Source organism: Salmo trutta, chromosome 27, assembly GCF_901001165.1.
Source record: "Salmo trutta chromosome 27, fSalTru1.1, whole genome shotgun sequence".
NCBI classification, from domain to species: Eukaryota; Metazoa; Chordata; class Actinopteri; order Salmoniformes; family Salmonidae; genus Salmo; species Salmo trutta.
In genome coordinates, this window is record NC_042983.1 from 26,223,414 (window position 1) to 26,244,299 (window position 20,886).

At 42.5% G+C, this 20,886-nt stretch overlaps 1 protein-coding gene across 2 annotated transcripts in view; it reads right to left on the reverse strand.

Annotated features, from left to right (window-relative positions):
• Positions 1 to 20,886, reverse strand: part of ptgs1 (prostaglandin-endoperoxide synthase 1) — a 54,796-nt gene that overhangs the window by 17,130 nt on the left and 16,780 nt on the right. For both annotated transcript variants that reach the window (XM_029717491.1, XM_029717492.1), the window contains 6 exons: positions 17,557 to 17,697; positions 14,776 to 14,919; positions 14,482 to 14,663; positions 7,766 to 7,849; positions 2,526 to 2,772; positions 2,042 to 2,328 (listed from right to left, as the gene is read on the reverse strand). In XM_029717491.1, coding sequence (XP_029573351.1) covers positions 2,042 to 2,328; positions 2,526 to 2,772; positions 7,766 to 7,849; positions 14,482 to 14,663; positions 14,776 to 14,919; positions 17,557 to 17,697 — 1,085 coding nt within the window. The remainder of the gene's footprint in view (positions 1 to 2,041; positions 2,329 to 2,525; positions 2,773 to 7,765; positions 7,850 to 14,481; positions 14,664 to 14,775; positions 14,920 to 17,556; positions 17,698 to 20,886) is intronic.

Sequence of the window (20,886 nt, forward strand, 5' to 3'; positions counted from 1 at the left end):
TTAGCTCCAATGCTTCCCACAGTTGTGTGAAGTTGGCTGGATGTCCTTTGGGTGGTAGACCATTCTTGATACAGACAGGAAACTGTTGAGTGTGAAAAACCCAGCAGCGTTGCAGATGTTGACACGCTCAAACCGGTGTACCTGGCACCTATTAATGAATAGCATTCTCACAAACATAATTTGTGAATGCTGTTCATTGACTACAGCTCAGCGTTCAACACCATAGTGCCCTTTAAAGCTCATCAATAAGCTAAGGACCCTGGGACTATACACCTCCAACTGTAACTGGATCCTGGACTTCCTGACGGGCCACCCCCAGGTGGTAAGGGTAGGTAACAACACATCCGCCATTCTGATCCTCAACACAGGGGCCCCTCAGAGGTGCGTGCTCAGTCCCCTCCTGTACTCCCTGTTCACTCATGACTGCATGGCCAGGCACGACTCCAACACCATAATTTTAGTTTGCCAATGACACAACAGTGGTAGGCCTGATCACCGACAACGACGAGACAGCCTATAGGGAGGTCAGAGACCTGACCGTGTGGTGCCAGGACAACAACCTCTCCCTCAACATGATCAAGACAAAGGAGATGATTGTGGACTACAGGAAAAAGAGGACCGAGCACGCCCCCATTCTCATCGACTGGGCTGCAGTGGAGCAGGTTGAGAGCTTCAAGTTCCTTGGTGTTCACATCACCAATGATTTATCATGGTCCAAGCACACCAAGACAGTCATGAAGAGGGCACGACAAAACCTATTCCCCCTCAAGAGACTGAAAAGATTTGACATGGATCCTCAGATTCTCAAAAGGTTCTACAGCTGCACCATCGAGAGCATCCTGACTGGTTGCATCACTGCCTGGTATGGCAACTGCTCGGCCTCCGAATGCAAGGCACTATAGAAGGTAGTGCGTACGGCCCAGTACATCACTGGGGCCAAGCTTCCTGCCATACAGGACCTCTATACCAGGCGGTGTCAGAGGAAGGCCCTAAAAATTGTCAAAGACTCCAGCCACCCTAGTCATAGACTGTTCTCTCTGCTACCGCACGGCAAGCGGTACCGGAGTGCCAAGTCTAGGTCCAAGAGGCTTCTAAACAGCTTCTATCCCCAAGCCATAAGATTCCTGAACACCTAATCAAATGGCTACCCAGACTATTTGCATTGCCCTAACCCCCCCCCCCCCCCCAATCTTTTACACAGCTGCTACTCTCTTATCATCTATGCATAGTCACTTTAATAAGTATCTACATATTACCTCAACTAACCGGTGCCCCGCACATTGACTCTGTACCAGTACCCCCCTGTATATAGTCTCGCCGTTGTTATTTTTCTGCTGCTCTTTAATTACTTGTTACTTTTATTTCTTATTCTTATCCGTATTTTTTTAAACTGCATTGTTGGTTAAGGGCTCGTAAGTAAGCATTTCACTATAAGGTCTACACCTGTTGAATTCGGCGCATGCGACCAATAAAATGTGATAATTTACCATACCCTGTTCAAAGACATGTATGTGTGCCTATTACACAATCCATGTCTCAAGGCTTATTAAATCGTTCTTTAAACTGTTTCCTCCCCTTCACTTATTGAAGTTGATTTAACAAGTGACATCAATAAGGGATCGTAGCTTTCAGCTGGTCAGTCTATGTCATGGAAAGAGTTCCTAATGTTTTGTACACTCAATGTACAATATACCATTCCATGAATTAAACTTTGACCTATCAGCACCGTCACCCACTTACCCATGGCGGTTCAACTTACCCTGTCTCTATGCTCAACTTAACCCATACCCTGGGTAAGATTTGCCAAAAGACCACTTTTTTTGGACATGCTATTTTCTCAAACTGTTATGTTTACATGAATTCTAGCATCCTGAAATATATGTAGATATCTCTGTTAGAAAGAATGCTATATTTCCCTTGAGTTAGTGATGCTGAATAACATATACCCCACTCTCCCCTATGGCATGACAATGATATTGAGACCAGAGTTCATCAATACAACACTGCATATGACATCCCATAGTCACCACACAACCCATACCTGTCCAGCACACTGGCGTGAGAAAGCGTCCACCAGTTTCTCCACCCCGTAGTGTGTGACGATGGAGGTGTTGAAGATGAACTGGGAGTAGGGCACCACGTCTCCGTCTATGTGGAAGCTGTCTGGCATCAGGGGGTGCCAGTGGTATAGTTGGTTGAACTCCACAGCGATGCGGTTCCTGTACTGGAACGTGGACTTGAAGAGCAGGACCGGATCGAACTTCAGATCCAACAGGTAGCCGCTCAGGTGCTGCACGTAGTCCTCGATCACTATCCGGATAGTCTCACCTGAAATATGAACAAAAAAATGAATCCACTATAGCAGTGTGTGGATTATTTTCCCCCGTAACTATTCACTCAACCCAGAACATGGAAAGGTTTCCTTAATATTAATATTCCGCCTAAAGCACAGTGTCTAAAATGGACAGTGTGTGGCAACATGAAAGACTAGAGTGAGATCTCTGTTCAGTCCAGTGTGTACTTACCTATGACGATGAGCCTGGCGGTCTGGAAGAGCTGCTCATCCCCCCAGGTGGGGTGCTCGGCCTTCAGGATGTCACAGATGCGGTTGTGTTCTCTCAGCCACAGGGTGGCGTACATGGTGAGGCCTGGCAGCAGCCCAAACACCTCCTGCCCAATGGCCATGCGCTGCCCCTCGGGAACCCCTCGAGGGTAGCTCATATTGACCGGCGCCTCTGCTACCGTTGGAGGGTACACCTCACCTTTAATTACCTGGAAGAGAAGACAGACAGTGAAAAAGGGAAAGTAATACTATGGACCCCTTAAGAGCTTTACTGACTCAATAGCACAATACTGAGCTTTAGTGATTCAATGAGCATGCTTTACTCATTTCTTTGGATGATAAAAAACTAAACATTAGTGACCCCTTTGGGGTTTTGTGGAAAAGACATTTGAAATATGTCACTGACAGGAATGGACCTCAGACTGTAAACTTTATTATGTATCCTTCCTTTATACATACTGTAACTTAAAGGAAGTAATTTGTTCACCAACGTCTTCATCCTAGGACTCAATTTCACCAGCAACCTGCCAAACTAATCAATGAATATGTCTTGCCAGAGCCCAATCATTAGCAGTGGAGGAATGGGCCGTGCCCATGACCACAACATTTTGAAACACTACTGTTACAGTAAATACTGTTTACCTCAACAACCCCCCTAAATAACCAACAGTTGTACAGCCATCTCATCCTGAGTATCATATGCATACTGTTAAGTTAATGTTTTAAGTATCCCCTATACTTCTGTTATTACGGTGCTATCACTCTGTTATTAGTGCGCCTGCGCAGAAGTCTCTCTTTCTTAGACCTGGCCTGAGTGTGATGACAACTACGTACTGTGGAAATAGAGCAGGGTTTCCCAAAGTCGGTCCTGGGGCCCCCCATGAGTGCACGTTGTTTTTTTGCCCTAGCACTACACAGCTGATTCCAATAATCAACTCGTCATCAAGCTTTGATTATTTGAAATCAGCTATGTAGTGCTTGGGCAAAAACCAAAACGTGCAGCCATGGGGGGGGGGGGGGCAAAACCAAGGGAAATCCTGATTTAGAGTTAACATTGGTAGCAGAGGATGGCTAATAACTACAACGTGCCACCTCGCTTCGACGAGAAGAGGTTTTATGTAAGTTTGAAAAATGAACTTGGGATCTGGATGAGAAAAAGCAAGCATTTGCGGTGGAATTATTGCTCGAGGGGAGAGCGAGAGATACAGCACAGGAAAAATCTGCGAAGGATTTGAACAAGGACGACGGTATTCAAACTTTGATCAGAGAACTGGATTCTGCTTCTTAAAGAAGAGAAAGACTGCCTACGAGGCATATTCAAACTTTGATAGTGTTACTAGACATATTTTGGGTTGCAATGACTGACTACATCATTTATTTTGAACAGAGGTACAACAGGATGTGCAAGTACAACATGGTTCTCCTGGATGCAGTGTTCACTTTCAAGTTGCTAGATACTGCCTGTCTGGAGAGTAGGGAGAAACAGTTGGCTTTGACTGCTTGTACGGTGCTGACTTTTGCGTCTATAAAGTCGGCACTAAAAAGGATTTTGGGTGAAAAGACGTCTGTCACGCCAATAATAGATGGAATGCAAGTGAATGACGCAGCATATTACACTGAACAGCAGAGAAAAGGCGCCAATAAGTCATGTTATCAAGACAACTAGATGAGGGCGCCATTGCCTCGCACAAATCCACTGGGCAGGTATGGAAGGCGATCAAAATGTGTTATTTGTCAAAGCACTTACCATAGGGTTAAAGACTGTCCTCATAAAAACTAACAAGTTAAAATAACAGAGGAAAATGTATACAGAGAGATAGAACAGTGTAACATTACACTGTTTTCAAACCAATCTGCTTCTAATACTGAGATCTTTATAGTTGAATCCTTAGGATCTGCAGTGATTGATACTGTGTACATGCACAGTGTGTGGTACAAAATGGCTTGATAGCCATGTCAGTGAACTAAATTTGAAAAAAGTACAAAATATGATTGACACACCAAGCAACAGAGCTTTCAAATTTGGAGATGGGAGAGTCGTCCACTCTACCAAGAGAGTCAAGATACCAGCAAAAATTGTGTCACATTAAAACAAGAGGTGGTCCCTGTAGATATCCCTTTATTATTAAGCAAAGTTTCCCTCAAGAAGGCAGGGGCTGTACTAGACATTACAAATGACAAGGCTGTGATGTTTAAACAACCAGTGACCCTTGCACTTACGACCTGAGGCCACTATTGTGCTCAAATTTCAGACAAAGACATCACACAAAGTCCATGTGAAAATGAGATTCTGACGGACACAGAGCACATGGAGAAGAAAAACAAAGTATTGTTAAAACTTCAAACAGTTTGGACCAATGGAGGCTCATAATGGCTGGAACGGCGAGAATGGAATGGCATCAAACACATGGAAACCATGTGTCTGTTGTATTTGATACCATTCCAATAATTCTGTTCCAGCCATTACCACGAGCACATTCTCCCCAATTAACATGCTACAGTTGACAGACGTCAGAAATTACTCAGCAGTTCTGGGAATAATGAAGACGTGCGTATTTCCATTCTACGGCAGATAGTGAGCAGTTGTGAGACATTTAAAAAATATATATTGAACCTTTAACTAGGCAAGTCAGTTCAGAACAAATGCTTACTTACAATGACAGCCTACACATGCCAGACAAAGCAAACCCAGACCAGCTGTTGGTTTGCCACTGGCTTCCAAGTAAAATGAAACACTGGCTGTAGATCTACATGAGCTAGGACAAAGTCTGTGGTACCTTCACATAAATGGACCACTTCACACGCTTCAGTGCTGGAAGCATTGTGATTACATAGAAACCCAGTGAAATCGTCAAGCACTTCATTCATTCGTGGATAAGTGCGCATGGCCCGCCCCAGAAATTGTACAATGACAACGGAGGAGAATTCAATAATAATGAAACAAGAGAAATGGCTGAGAAATCCAACATGGAAGTAAAGACAACTGCTGCATACAGTCCATAGAGCAATGGACTTCTGGAGAGACAATCAAACTTGCATTTCTACAGGGAACAGAGCTGTCAAGGGACATTCACGTCTGACCTGAGGGTAAGGGCGATGGAACACTGTGGAAACTAAAAAAGTGTATGTATGGCCTGGCAGATGCATCACTCTACTGGTACAACAAACTCAAGGCAACAGGCCTCCCGAGTGGCGCAGCGGTCTAAGGCACTGCATCGCAGTGCTAGCTGTGCCACTAGAGATTCACAGCCGGCCGCGACCGGGAGACCCATGGGGTGGCGTACAATTGGTCCAGTGTCGTCCGGGTTAGGGGAGGGTTTGGCCGGCAGGGATGTCCTTGTCCCATCATGCACCAGCGACTCCAGTGGTGGACCGGGCGCAGTGCACGCTGACACGGTCACCAGGTGTACGGTGTTTCCTCCGACACATTGGTGCGGCTGGCTTCCGGGTTAAATGGGCATTGTATCAAGAAGCAGTGCGGCTTGGTTGGATTTCGGGGGAACGCACGGCTCTCGACCATCGCCTCTCCCGAGTCCGTACGGGAGTTGCAGCGATGAGACAAGACCGTAACTACCAATTGGATACCACAAAATTGGGGAGAAAAAGGGGTAAAAAAATATTTAAAAAGTCAAGGCAACAATGCTGAGTACAGATTGCAAAATGTCACAAGTGGGTCCTGCAGTCTTCTATTGGCTTGATCAAGACTGCAATGTGACTGGAGTACTTGCCTGTCATGCTGATGACTTCATCTAGTGTTGCTCACAGACCTTTGCTACAACTGTGATTCCACACCTCAAAGCCGTTTTCCATGTGGAATTGAAGCTGATTGAGGTCAAAAATAGGTCAAATGCTATGGGTTGCAAGACAGTAGACCTGATGTAATGTTTGATGGCTGCAACTTGGGATCCAACACAAAACATGCCACTGTACAAACCATTCATGAGGCAAGCCAAGTTGTTTGTAAACTGAAATCAGAACAAGTGACTAAAGTTTCAGCATGTGGGAAAAGATGACTCTCAGAAACCAGTTGTCTTCAGTGATGCTTCCCTAGGGAACCTTACAGATGGAGGCACACAATGTGGACATATAATCGTGTTAATGGGTGAAGGAGGAAGATTCTCACCTATCTGTTGGCAGTAAAAAAGGATAAGGAGCGTTGTCCGGAGAACACTTGCTGGAGAAACCCTTGCTCTTGAGGAAGGAATTGACAATGCCATCTTTCTGGCAAGTCTGTTCTCAGAGCTTACCACTGGTGAGTCAAAACAACCCATTGTACCTGTAGTTTGTGTCACTGACAACTACTTCCTAGTTTATGCTGTCAAATAAACCAAGTCTGTCACAGAGAAAATACTTCATCTTGAGATTAGCAGCATCAAGGAATTTATTCAAGCACAGAGAATCCAGCGGATTCTGTGGTCAGCCATAAAGGAACAGCTTGCTGACTGTCTAACTAAAAAGGGAGCATCATGTCTTGTGCTTCTAAAGGCACTCAGTAATGGAAAGTAGCAGCTTGATTAATAAAAACAAACAAATTGTCAGACAACCCATTTGTAATGGGGGACTTGAATAATACTTGGACATTTAATTATTTTGCTGATGTTCTATTTGTCTTTAAAGCAAAGTGGGAGATTGTTAGTCATGTTTTAAGTATCCCTATACTTCTGTTATTACGGCGCTATCACTCTGCTATTAATGCGCCTGCGCAGAAATCTCTCTTGCAGTTGGACCTGGCCTGAGTGTGATCGCAACTAAGTACTGTGGAAATAAGGTAAAGTAAACATTATTAAACTGGAACCTCGTCGTGGTGTCATTTATAGTTAACACAAGCCACTGCTGAAAGAGACATTGATCAATGGGGTTGTTACAACATCAGCTCTCCCTGACTCTGAACCAACACCCATTTCCCAAAAACGGATACCAATCCCAAAACTCCTTTCTGTAGAAGTTCATTTCAACAGATAAAGCCAACGGGTGCACTTCTTTATCCCGACATGAGTCAAGATGTATTCCCTCTTAAAAGATGTGTATTCTTTCATGCTAGTGATGCGATAAGAGCATTTATGTGGCTCGGAACCAATAGTGTTTACTTTAAGCACAAGTTCCTCAGAGTTACCACAGAGTGGTACCATGTTTACAGTAACATTCCAGTGGAGACCTGTCCATGCTTTCGCACAGCTGGAGTGAAGTTATGCATCTACATACCTGGTATTTCATCTTTCCGTCTTTAAGAAGCCGGAGGTTCAGTTGACGCACCAGATTATCGCCGTAGACATTGCCGGCATCCACCTGATTAGAGATATTATAAAATATGAGATTAAAAAGAGATTTTGTGAGACATGATGCGTGGCAAGAGATAGAGATGAATTTGGTTCTCATGTCTCTCGTAGAGTGTGCAGGGTTTGTTTCATTGATGGTGATGACATCGTGATGAGACAGATGATGGTTTAGCTTATTTGAACTTGACTGGCGCTGTGCAGTAAAAAAGTCTCACAGCGCACAAGTGACATTGAGTAACATGCCTATTCCTATGGCCTATTTCAAATCAATACAGTGAGAACCAAAAGTATTGGAAAGTGACATCTTTTTTTGTTTTGGCTCTGTTTAGTATTTGGTCCCAAATTCCTAGCACGCAATGATTACATCAAGCTTGTCACTACAAACTTCTTGGATGCATTTGCTATTTGTTTTGGTTGCATTTCAGATTATTTTGTGCCCAATATAAATTAATTGTAAATTACGTAGAGTCATTTATTGTAAATAAGAATCAAATAAATTTGTTATACATCCTTATTTTATTTTTTTAAACCCCTTTTTCTACCGAATTTCGTAATATCCAATTAGTAGTTACAGTCTTGTCCGTATGGGAGTTGCAGCAATGGGACTCGGGAGAGGCAAGTTCGAGAGCCGTGCGTCCTCCAAAACACGACCCCGCCAAGCCTCACTGCTTCTTGACGCAATGCTCGCTTAACCCAGAAGCCAGCAGCACCAATGTGTCCGAGGAAACACCGTACACATGGTGACCGTGTCAGTGTGCATTTCGCCCGGGACGAGGACAACTCGGCCGGCAAAACCCGGACTACACTGGGCCAATTCTGCGCCGCCTCATGGGTCTCCCGGTAGAGGCCAGCTCGGACACAGCCTGGGATCGAACCAGGATTTGTAGTGATGCAGCTAGCACTGCAATGCAGTGCCTTAGACCGCTATAGAATACATTTCTAAACACTTCTACATTAATGTGGATGCTACCATGATTACAAATTGTCCTGAATGAATCATGAATAATGATGAGTGAGAAAGTTATAGGCAAAAATATCATAACCCCAAGACATGCAAACCTCTCACCATTACAGTAACAGGGAATGTTAGCATTTTCGGGGGGGAGGGGTAAGATATTTGTGCGACTAACTTTCTCACTCTTCATTATTGATGATTTTTTCAGGATTATCTGTAATCGTGGTAGCATCCACATTAATGTAAAAGTGTTTAGAAACGTATTATATTCTTATTTACAATAAAAGCGACAAAAAAATTACAATACATTATTTGTCACTCACTTCTTTTGGCCACAAAATAATCTGAAACAACAAAAACAAACAGAAAATGCATCGAACAAGTTTGTAGAGTCACACACTTGATGTAATCATTGTGTGCTAGGAATATGGGATGAAATACTAAACTTTTGACTACTTTAATACACATAAATGAATTTGTCCCAATACTTTCATTCCTCCAAAATGGACTATGTACATAAACTGCTGTAATTTCAAAAACAGTTCACCCGATATGGATGAAAATACCCTCAAATTAAAGCTGACAGTCTGCACTTTAACCTCATAGTCATTGCATCATTTCAAATCCAAAGTGCTGGAGTACAGAGCCAAAATAATAATAATTGTCGCCATCCCAACACTTTTGGCACTCACTGTCTGTTATGTAGCTTACAGAATGCAAGACAGGAATTCAGGCCAGACAGAGTGGAGAATTCCACCAAAGCAGTGCAAAATGTCCAGTCAGGAAATATTGTTTCTCTCCCTCTCACTCAGTGTCAGATGCATGGGCATTAGGCTATATCCTAAACCTATATTTTTTTGATAACACTTGACACCCAGTGTCATAACATGTTATAACCATGTCATAACAGCTGATGCGTCATAACCTGTTATAATATGGTCATAACACTCATGACATATGTAGACCTTTTGTGACATATATGGAGTTATTTTATGGCTGGTTAAAAGTGCAAAAACCCACAAAACCTAACACGATAGTTCTTTTATGGCTAATTATGATACCAACACAAGAGTGTAAAAACTCACAAAATCTACCACTTAAGGAAACATTCCATTACACCATGGCCTAATGGCAACAGTATGTTTACATTATATATACACAAACACTTTTTTTTTGTCTTTGACCATATTCAATTATCATTGTAATTGCGCACACGCTGATATCAGACATGCACCTACCCCAATGCTCTGTTGCTGATGACTGAGATGAATGCAGAAACAGATTTCAGGAGCAGGACAAGACACCTTTTCGACTGATGACTGATTAAAGGGCATGTAAGTGATTGGCCTATCTGAATTATGATGGTCATATTGCTTCTTGACAGTGTATATTTTTTGTCCACATAAAGTGACACAGGATGGTCATAATCCTTCATGACAGTGTCATAAAGTATATTTTTGACAAGTGATCTAAAATGATGAAAAAAAACACGACTAAAGAATTAAGGATTAAAAAAAAAAATGTTTTACTTTAAAACAACCCTTCTCTTTTTCCACTGTTCCGTTACAGCTTTATTCTAAAATGGATTCAAATGTTTTTCCTCTCAATCTACACTCAATATCCCATAATTACAAAGCGAAAACAGGTTTAAAAATTCTTGCACATTTTAAAATAAAAAACAGAAATATCTTATTTACATAAGTATTCAGAACCTTTGCTATGAGACTAAAGTGAGCTGAGGTGCATCCTGTTTCCATTGACCATCCATGAGATGTTTCTACTACTTGATTGGAGTCCACCTGTGGTAAATTCAATTGATTGGACATGATTTGGAAAGGCACACACCTGTCTATATAAAGGTCCCACGGTTGACAGTGCATGTCAGAGCAACAACCAAGCAATGAGGTCAAAGGTATTGTCCTTAGATCTCTGAGCCAGGATTGTGTCAAGACACAGCTCTGGGGAAGGGTACTAAAATATGTCTGCAGCATTGAAGATCCCCAAGAACACAGTGGCCTCCATCATTCTTAAATAGGAGAAGTTTGGACACACTAAGACTCTTCCTAGAGCTGGCTGTCCTGCCAAACTGAGAAATCGGGGGAGAAGGGCCTTGGTCAGGAGGTGACCAAGAACTTGATAGTCAAGCTGACAGTGCTCTAGAGTTCCTCTGTGGAGATGGGAGAACCTTCCAGAAGGACAACCATCTCTGCAGCACTCCACCAATCAGGCCTTTATGGTAGAGTGGCCAGGCAGAAGCCACTCCTCAGTAAAAGCCACATGGCAGCCCGTTTGGAGTTTGCCAAAAGGCACCTAAAGGACTCTTAGACCATGAGAAACAAGATTCTCTGGTCTGATGAAACCAAGATTGAACTCTTTGGCCTGAATGCCACGTGTCACATCTGGAAGAAACCTGGCACCATCCCTATGGTGAAGCATGGATGGCAGCATCATGCTGTGTGGATGTTTTTAAGCAGCAGGGACTGGGAGACTAGTCAGGATCGAGGGAAAGATGAATGGAGCAAAGTACAGAGAGATCGTTGATGAAAACCTGCTCCAGAGCACTCAGAACCTCTGACTGGGGCGAAGATTCACTTTCCAAACTGAGAGCGACCCTAAGCACGCAGCCAAGACAACACAGGAGTGGCTTCGGGATAAGTCACTGAATGTCCTTGAGTGGCCCAGCCAGAGGCCGGACTTGAACCCGATCGAACATCTCTGGAAAGACCTGAAAATAGCTGAGCAGCGACACTCAAATCAAACTTTGTCACATGCGCCGAATACAAGTGTAGACCTTACCGTGAAATGCTTACTTACAAGCCCTTAACCAACAGTCTAGTTGAAGAAGAGTTAAGAAAATATTTACCAAATAAACTAAAGTAAAAAATTAAAAGTAATAACATAACGAGGCTATGTACAGGGGGTACCGGTACCGAGTCAGTGTGCGTGGGTACTGGTTAGTTGAGGTAATTTGTACATGTAGGTAGGGGTGAAGTGACTATGCATAGATAATAAACAGCGAGTAGCAGCAGTTTACAAAACAAATGGGGGGGGGGGGGGGTCAATGTAACAGTCCGGTGGCCATTTGATTAATTGTTCAGCAGTTTTATGGCTTGGGAGTGGAAGCTGCTAAGGAGCCTTTTGGTCTTAGACTTGGCGCTCCGGTACTGCTTGCCGTGCGATAGAGAAAACAGTCTATGACTTGGGTGACTGGAGGCTCTGACAATTTTATGGGCTTTTCTCTGACACCGCCTATTATATAGGTCCTGAATGGCAGGAAGCTTGGTCCCAGTGATGGACTGGGCCGTACGCACTACCCTCTGTAGCACATTATGATCAGATGCCGAGCAGTTGCCATACCAGGAGGTGATGCAACAGTCAGGATGCTCTCAATGGTGCAGCTGTAGAACCATTTGAGGATCTGGGGACCCATGCAAAATCTTTTCAGTCTCCTGATGGGGAAAAGGTTTTGTTGTGCCCTCTTCATGACTGTCTTGGTATGTTTGGACCATGATAGTTCTTTGGTGATGTGGACACCAAGGAACTTGAAGCTCTCGGGCCGCTTCCACTACAGCCCCGTCGATGTTAATGGAGGCCTGTTTGGCCCGCCTTTTCCTGTAGTCCACTATCAGCTCCTTTGTCTTGCTCAGAGTGAATGAGAGGTTGTTGTCCTGGCACCACACTGCCAGTTCTCTGACCTCCTCCCATAGCCTGTCTCATCATTGTCGGTGATCAGGCCTACCACTGTTGTGTTGTGTTGGAGTCGTGTTTGGCCACACAGTCGTGGGTGAACAGGGAGTACGGGAGGGGACTAAGTACACACCCCTGAGAGGCCCCAGTGTTGAGGATCAGCGTGGCAGACGGGTTGTTGCTTACCCTTACCACCTGGGATCGGCCCGTCAGGAAGTCCAGGATCCAGTTGCAGAGGGAGGTGTTTAGTCCCAGGGTTCTTAGCTTAGTGATGAGCTTCGTGGGAACTATGGTGTTGAACGCTGAGCTGTAGTCAATGAACAGCATTCTCACATAGTTGTTCCTTTTGTCCAGGTGGGAAATGGCATTGTGGAGTGCGATTGAGATTGCATTATCTGTGGATCTGTTGGGGCGGTAACCGAATTGGAGTGGGTCTAGGGTATCCGGGAGGATGCTGTTGATGTGAGCCATGACCAGCCTTTCAAAGCACTTCATGGCTACCGACGTGAGTGCTACGGGGCGGTAATAATTTAGGCAGGTTACCTTCGCTTCCTTGGGCACAGGGACTATGGTGGTCTGCTTGAAACGTACGTATTACAGACTCGGTCAGGGAGAGGTTGATAATGTCAGTGAAGACACTTGCCAGTTGGTCCACGTATGCTTTGAATACACATCCTGGTAATCCCCATTCAACCTGACAGAGCTTGAGAGGATCTGCAGAGAAGAATGGGAGAAAGTCCCCAAATACAGGTGTGCCAAGCTTGTAGCGTCATACCCAAGACGACGAGGCTGAATCGCTTCCAAAGGTGCTTCAACAAAGTACTGAGTAATGGGTCTGAATACTTATGTAAATGTAATATTTTTAGGTTTTATTGGTAATATAAATTTGCAAAAAATTCTAAAAACCTGTTTTTGCTTTGTCATTATCAGGTATTGTGTATAGACTGAGGATATATATATTTTTTAAATGCATTTTAGAATAAGGCTGTAACATAAAGTGTGGAAAAAGTCAAAGGGTCTGAATACTTCCCAAATGCAGTGTATGTCACAGGTGTAAATATGGGTCATAACAGTGTTATCACATTATGACATGGTTATGACCGTGTCATAATGTGTTAGGACACTGGGTGTCAAGTGTTAGCTTGATTTTTATAACGGACACTACCTAACTATCTTGTGTCTAGCAGTTTTTTAAACGTTTCATAGTTTTATGCATGGCTTTTTCCTAATCAAACAATCCATCTCAAAAAGTACGTTAGCCAGAGGACTAATAATGAGAGAGAACAATCAATATCAATAGCCTACAGAAGAATTGAATGATGATAAGCTTAAAATGTATTAAATTTAAGAAAGAAGATATCCATAAAGGCCGAGAAAATCCTTGCATGCGAGAGACAAGCAATATTTATTTTTCTATTATTTTATGAGACAAATAAAGCAAGTATTATCCAGTTCTGAAGACGGTAGACTGCTTCTATCCAGCCCATGGTGTACTGTAGGTTTATAACCCAGCTCATTATGGTAAGACAGTCACTGCTCCATCATGTGCTCGCAACACAGACAGACACAGACAAACCTGTTTTGCTCCTCCACCAGAAAGGAATATAAGAAAAGATGTGCCATTGCGTGCACGTGCCAGGCTTTCAACAACATTATCTTTTGCCATGATTCATTCAGTCGCATTTGATTTTGCGCTATAGCCCAACTGTCGTTTAAGCTGATATTTTAATGTCATTTTTGGGGATATTTTTATATACTGTATCACAATGTTTTATGGGTACTTATAATCAAGATAGGACAAAAAGTTTGACGTCGCCAAACACTAGTTGGAATAGATTTTTGTTTTGCGCCAAGGATTTGAGTTGTCCGCCCCCGCTAACACCTAAATACATTATCTCCCCTAAATATAATAGAATATAATGCAATAATTATATCATAATTGAATAAAATACTGTACAGTACAGGGAGTACATGTACAGTAGCGGTAGTAACATTCTCACCCCATGCCCCAGCGCCCTGGTGAAGCCCAGGCCCATGCTGTTTTGAGTCTTGAAGAACTGATGGGTGAAATGCTGAGCGAAGAAAGCAAACATCAGGTTGGTTCCCTGTGGATCTGGCCTGAACTTCCTCCTCAGCAGAAACTTCTCCACCACCAGCTTTGGGTCTGGGAGGACAGGCTTTCCTGGAGAAAAGTATGTATGTTAGCTATGCATGTTGCCGTTGGGAAGATTTATTTCCGTAAGTAATCTTCAGTAGTCATTATTTTCTGATAGGAACTTTGGATGCCCTCTCACCTTTGGCACCCATAGGGGTGGGGCAGTCTTCAGGCACAGGGGGTAGGATACGGGTGTAATAGGAGACATTGGAGTAGGATTCCCAGCTGAGGTATCCATACTTTGAGTTGAAGGTAGGAGGACTGGGAATAAGGTTTGCTCTGACTTTGGCAGGGAGAACACAGAATTGTTTGACACATTGATCATTAAAGGCCTGAAGTTTCACTGAAAAAGCAATAATGGTTGGAGGAAATACAACCCATAGGATGGAAATGCATGCGTACGTACGTGCGTGCGTGCGTGCATCACACATTTTAGATGAAGAGGTCACTTTTCTCATACTACAGTATGTTACAGGAAACATTCTGTAATGTCAGAAAATTACTGACTTCCAAACAACCCTGATGATAATCATCTTTTAAAACTGCAACTTTCAACTCAGTCAAGACACATTCTCAACATTGAAGAAACTTCCAATTGAAGTTGAGAAACATTCAACTTTTATAGTTTAAATCCGGAATCTAATCCAAGGCCGTTGGCAGAGATTCTACTCATGGTAAACGCTGAGGAGGTCGGCTCAAGCGTAAAATACCTTTAAAGAGGGGCATTGTTGGCTGTGTAGTGCCCTGCAGTATAACACGCCTTGGATTTCAGCCCAAATAAAATTAAGTTAAAGTTGAGAAAAATAGTCTACAAAATATTAGTTACTTCATCAGAAGTGTTGCTTGACTTTGCAAAGCCCCAAACAAACATTTGAGGGAAGAAAGTATCAATATGATGCAACTGAAAACAATTAACATTATAGTACATAATATCAAGAAACAAACTTTGTTGTTCATCTGCAAAGCAAAATAAACCAATATTTCTTAGACACACAAGTCAGTCAGGTTCTGCTTGTGTTTATAGCACATGACAATCAGCTATACATCTTGAAACAACTACGGCTGTGGAAAAATACACGGATCAGATCCTGTCATAAAACAGAAAAACCGTGAGGAAATCCAGCTACCAGCCAGGGAGGGAATATAATCCTGTGAGGAATGCAGCTGCCAGACAGAGAGAGGGGGTGAGGGGAAGCCAGGACATCCAGTAAACAAGCTCACGTCGACAAACACACTTAGCTCAGACGCCATGCCATGAAAGATTAGACCTTAGGAATTCTTAAGACACATGGGGCTTGCTATGGCAGACGAACATGACATGGTTGTTAACAGGGTTGACACAGATGTGTTGGGGTTTAGTGGAGGAACAACGTTGATACAGTACATACTGATGAGATGAACAGCATGGGTTTTAATGTTAAGGCTTAACACAGTAGCCTTTTAGTATAATGGAAGTACAGAAGTGACCCATGCTCCGTCCCGACATTCCCTTCCATTTCAGTCATTTAGCAAACGCTCTTATGCAGAGAGACTTACAATCAATCAGTGCTTTAAAATAAAATAGGTAAAAACAACCACATCACACCTAGACGATACCAGTATAGCAATACTCGTTAGTATGGTGGCAAGGAAACAAAACACGAAGCAGATTTAACATCTTTAGGAAAACAGCCCTAATGTTGGAAACAAACATGTCATCCAGAGTCACATTTATTTCCCAAGCTAAAGAACACAATATTTTACATATGGCTGTTTTTTTAAAAGGACCAAAAACTTTGGTCTGCTTTAGGCTTACATTTTTGGCATGGATAATATATTACGAAACTGGTATCGTCCCGGGCCTAATCACTACCCTCTCTCACCTTACCACCCTAACACACCCCAGAGATTGGTAGCACACTAGTGTCGCTTCCCAGTCATGGGGTTAGAAAGAGGGGAGACAGATGTGAGGAAGTCTCCATTCCAATCTCCATGGAAGGAAGCGATGTGTAGAGCGAGGTGGTAAATCAGCTGGAGGACCATGGAGCACAGGCCTGGGAGAGAGACTGAATAAATAAGGTCAGGATGTCAGGCCAGGGTGCGCTGCTCCACCCAACTACCAGTTAGCACGCACACAAACACAGACAGGAGGAAATTGGTCGAGAGAGTGAGGACCAGCATAAAAACACTGGACCATGCCAGCTTAAAAACAACCTAGCTGTACAAATGAATGACAGAATGGTTAGTAGAAAGCGTTGTAGGGTGCAAATATACATTTAAAAAAAATATTGGACAGCTCAAATAAAAAAAAGTCCATAATGATCACAGCTGCTGCTGCCATTTCGACTTTAAGGCAGTGTTTATCTGCAGATGAGTAGTGAACTCAGTGAACCCTTTCTTCATCTTTTCTTAAGGCAACAGCCCGGGCTTCTGAGATGACTTACAATACCTCACCATGCCCCTCTCCTAGATGTTAAACCTTGTAAATACACCTAAAACTGTACTCAGCTGTAGCGAGTTAGAAGGGAGAGCTCAGAGTGTGGTGATGAAACCATGGGCCAATATGTGTTATCCAAATATTTACATGCTGGGAACATAACAAAAGGAACCCAGAGGCAAATGAACACAAGTTGTAAGCAAACTGTCCAATTAATCTGCCGTAGTCGGACTGCATTGGTAGGGAAGAGAAACTATTCTCTTAGTGCAGTAACATAAGGTAGATATATGAATATATGGCTCTGGAGAGCGTTACAGCATTTTCAACAACATAATTGATCCATGCATGCATTTCCATCATCATAACTTGTTCCCCCTGGTTGCAAAGCACTGTGCATTGTAGGGCATTAAGTTAGCCATTCCACCCCTTATACATAGCACCCACACGGCAACCATTTTGTGCCAGAATGCTCACCACGGCTGCATTGAATGCCAGGCGACTCACCTGTGAGGACCACCCTCATGAGCCAGTCCCGTAGGAAGGTCCTGTTGATGAGGCTCCACAGCCAGTGGAAGTGTGTGAGAATGTAGTGGACCACATCAGGGCTCGGCTTCAGCTTCAGGTAGACCCTTGTCCAGAACTCAGCTACACAGAGAGATAAGGCACACAGCAGGGATAAAAAAGATAATGCACAAAGCTTTGATAAAGCAGGCGTTGCATACAGTACAGCAGAGTTCCCAAACTGGTGGCTCACAGGTTTCATTTGGCCCCCCCTAAGTTTTCAGTAAAAAAATAAACAATTTGGGGACATAAAAGACTAAAAACAACAGGAAATGAGCTCCAAGTGATTTTAATTTTGGATATCTGTTCAAGTATTCCCACACATAGAGATAGACACGTGACTGTATACAAATTAAAGCAATATTTGAAATAATTATGTTTTAGTCAAATATGTGTATTTGGGCTTCTTGTGGTCAATTTGCAAACTGCCAGTCAATGTTTCCCTCAGATTACTTCACAGGCAGGGTGAAGAGGGTCCCTAAATAATCATCCAGGGCTTCCAAAGCCAACATTTTCAATTGAGACTAATTCAGGCCAAACTAAAAGGGTAAACAGAGCAAGGCAGATGGCCCACCCTGCCTGAATAATAGTAAGGGAAACATTTCTGCTGCCAACTATAATAGCCAGGGTTGAGGCGATAAACCATGGTAGCATTCTAGACTACTGATGAGCACTCCACATAAGGAGACATTTAGCAGTGACAGAATGATAACAAGGAAGAGGATATACAGACCATTGATGGGATAGAAGAGACTCACTTCTGAGTTTATCCAATTTACACTCCACTGTATTTGACATTGAAAAGCTATATTATCAGAAAACCCCTGAGCAGGACAACACTGGAAATGGCTTGTTTTCCTTTTAATCTAATTTCTACTGGTGTTCAACTCAAACCTGGCCGGTTTCTTTTGACTTTGAGCTGTGATAAGGGGATGTTGTTTCATTTCACCTCATTTTGAAAGTCCCCTCTCCACAGACATACAGTTTGACATGTTACTGAAAGTCTATCCTTTATTGAGTATCTATAGATGGACTATGCCAAAACTTCCACAGCTTAAATGTCCTGAATGTAGAGTTGTATAGTGCCACAAACATGCCTGTTAGATATGCTGGGCCAGCCCAGGACAGAGTGTCCTAGTAGTGGAGGTTAGAGAGGAGGTGAGAAATGCAACCATGAAGTGCCATCTGCATCAATCATTACTGGCTCGTCTGGTATGAAAATATTTACATATGTCTGGATTTCCAATGCCTTCAGAAAGTATTCACACCTCTTGACTTTTTCCACATTTTGTTGCGTTACAGCCTGAATTTATAATAGCTTACATTGAGATGTGTCACTAACCTACACACAACTATCCATAATGTCAAAGTGGAATTATGTTTTTTCAAAATATTTGCAAATGAAAAGCTGAGATGTCGTCTCGAGTCAATAATATTCAAACCCCTTGTTATGACAAGCCTAAATAAGTTCATGAGTAAAACATGTTCTTAACAAGTCACATAATACGTTTACATGGACTCACTCTGTGTGCAATAATAGTGTTAAACATGATTTTGAATGACTACCTCATCTTTGTACCCCACACATTCAATTATCTGTAAGGTTCCTGACTCGAGCAGTGAATTTCAAACACAGATTCAACCTCAAAACACCAAGGAGGTTTTTCAATGCCTCAAAGAAGGGCACCTATTGGTAGATGGGTAAAAAAAAGCAGACATTGAATATCCCTTTGAGCATGGTGAAGTTATTAATTACACTTTGGATGATGTATCAATACACCCAGTCACTACAAAGATACAGGCGTCCTTCCTAACTCAGTTGCTGGAGAGGAAGGAAACCACTCAGGGATTTCACTATGAGGCCAAATGGTGACTTTAAAACAGTTAGAGTTTAATGGCAGTGATAGGAGAAAACTGAGGATGGATCAATAACATTGTAGTTACTCCACAATACTAACCTAATTGAGTGAAAAGGAAGCCTGTAGAGAATACAAATATTCCAAAACATGCATCCTGTTTGCAACAAGGCACTACAGTAATATGGCAAACAAATGTGACAAAATGAACTTTATGTCCTGAATATAAAGTGTTGTATTGGATTTGCCCAAAACATATTACTGAGTACCACTCTCCATATTTTCAAGCAGAGTGGTGGCTGCATCATGTTATGGGTATGCATGTAAGTGTGGGGATAAAATAATAATGGAATGGAGCTAAGCACAGGCAAAATCCTAGACACTGGGAGAAGAATTCACCTTTCAGCAAGACAACAACCTAAAACACAAGGCCAAAGATACACTGAATTTGCCTGTCAAGAAGACAGTGAATGTTTCCGGGTAGCCGAGTTACAGTTTTGACTTCTGCTTGAAAATCTATGGCAAGACTTGAAAATGTTTGTCTAGCAATGATCAACAACCAATTTGACAGAGCTTGAAGAATTTTGAAAAGAATAACGGGTAAATATTGTACAATCCAGGTGTGGAAAGCTCTTAGTGACTTACCCAGAGAGACTCACAGCTGTAATCTCTGCCAAAGGTGTCTAACATGTATTGACTCGGGTGTGAATACTTATGTGAATTAGATATTTATGCATTTCATTTTCAATAAATTTGCAAAAATGTCTAAAAACATGTTTTCAGGAGAATATTTTTTTTATTTTAAATCCATTTTAAATTGAGGCTGTAACACAAAATGTGGTCAAGGGGTATGAATACTTTCTGAAGGCACTGTAAATGTTCAATTTTTTGATAAGCAAGGTTTTACACTGGTATGCCAGTTTGAACATGGCATTCATTTTTAACCCTAGACTGTATATCTGTTACCTTATTTCATAACTGGCAGTATTAAGAGACAACATTGAAAGTAATTTCATTTCGTCTTAGTATTATTCATTATTAAATGCTGGTTCAATAAAATCATGCACTATGATTCCCAGAAACCTTTCCTACAAGTGTGAAAAGTACGCCACAAAACATGACTGAATTCAAAACACTAAGTATTACTTATCGTGAGGATAACGTCAGTTCCCGTTAGGATGGAAGAGGGGGAATGAAACAAATGAAGTGTTTACAAGCTACTAGATGGATGAGGGACCAGTGGAACTTTAAAAGGCGTAGACATTTCTCAAGTAAACTATCAGTGTTAGACTGGACACAAAAATGTTTACCTGGCTTTGTAAAGCCATACCCCAGCTATGCAGAACCCCACTACCAAAATCATTCACTTTTATGGCCTAGAAATGTTATTTCCTGGTTATGCACTCATCTTTTCTTT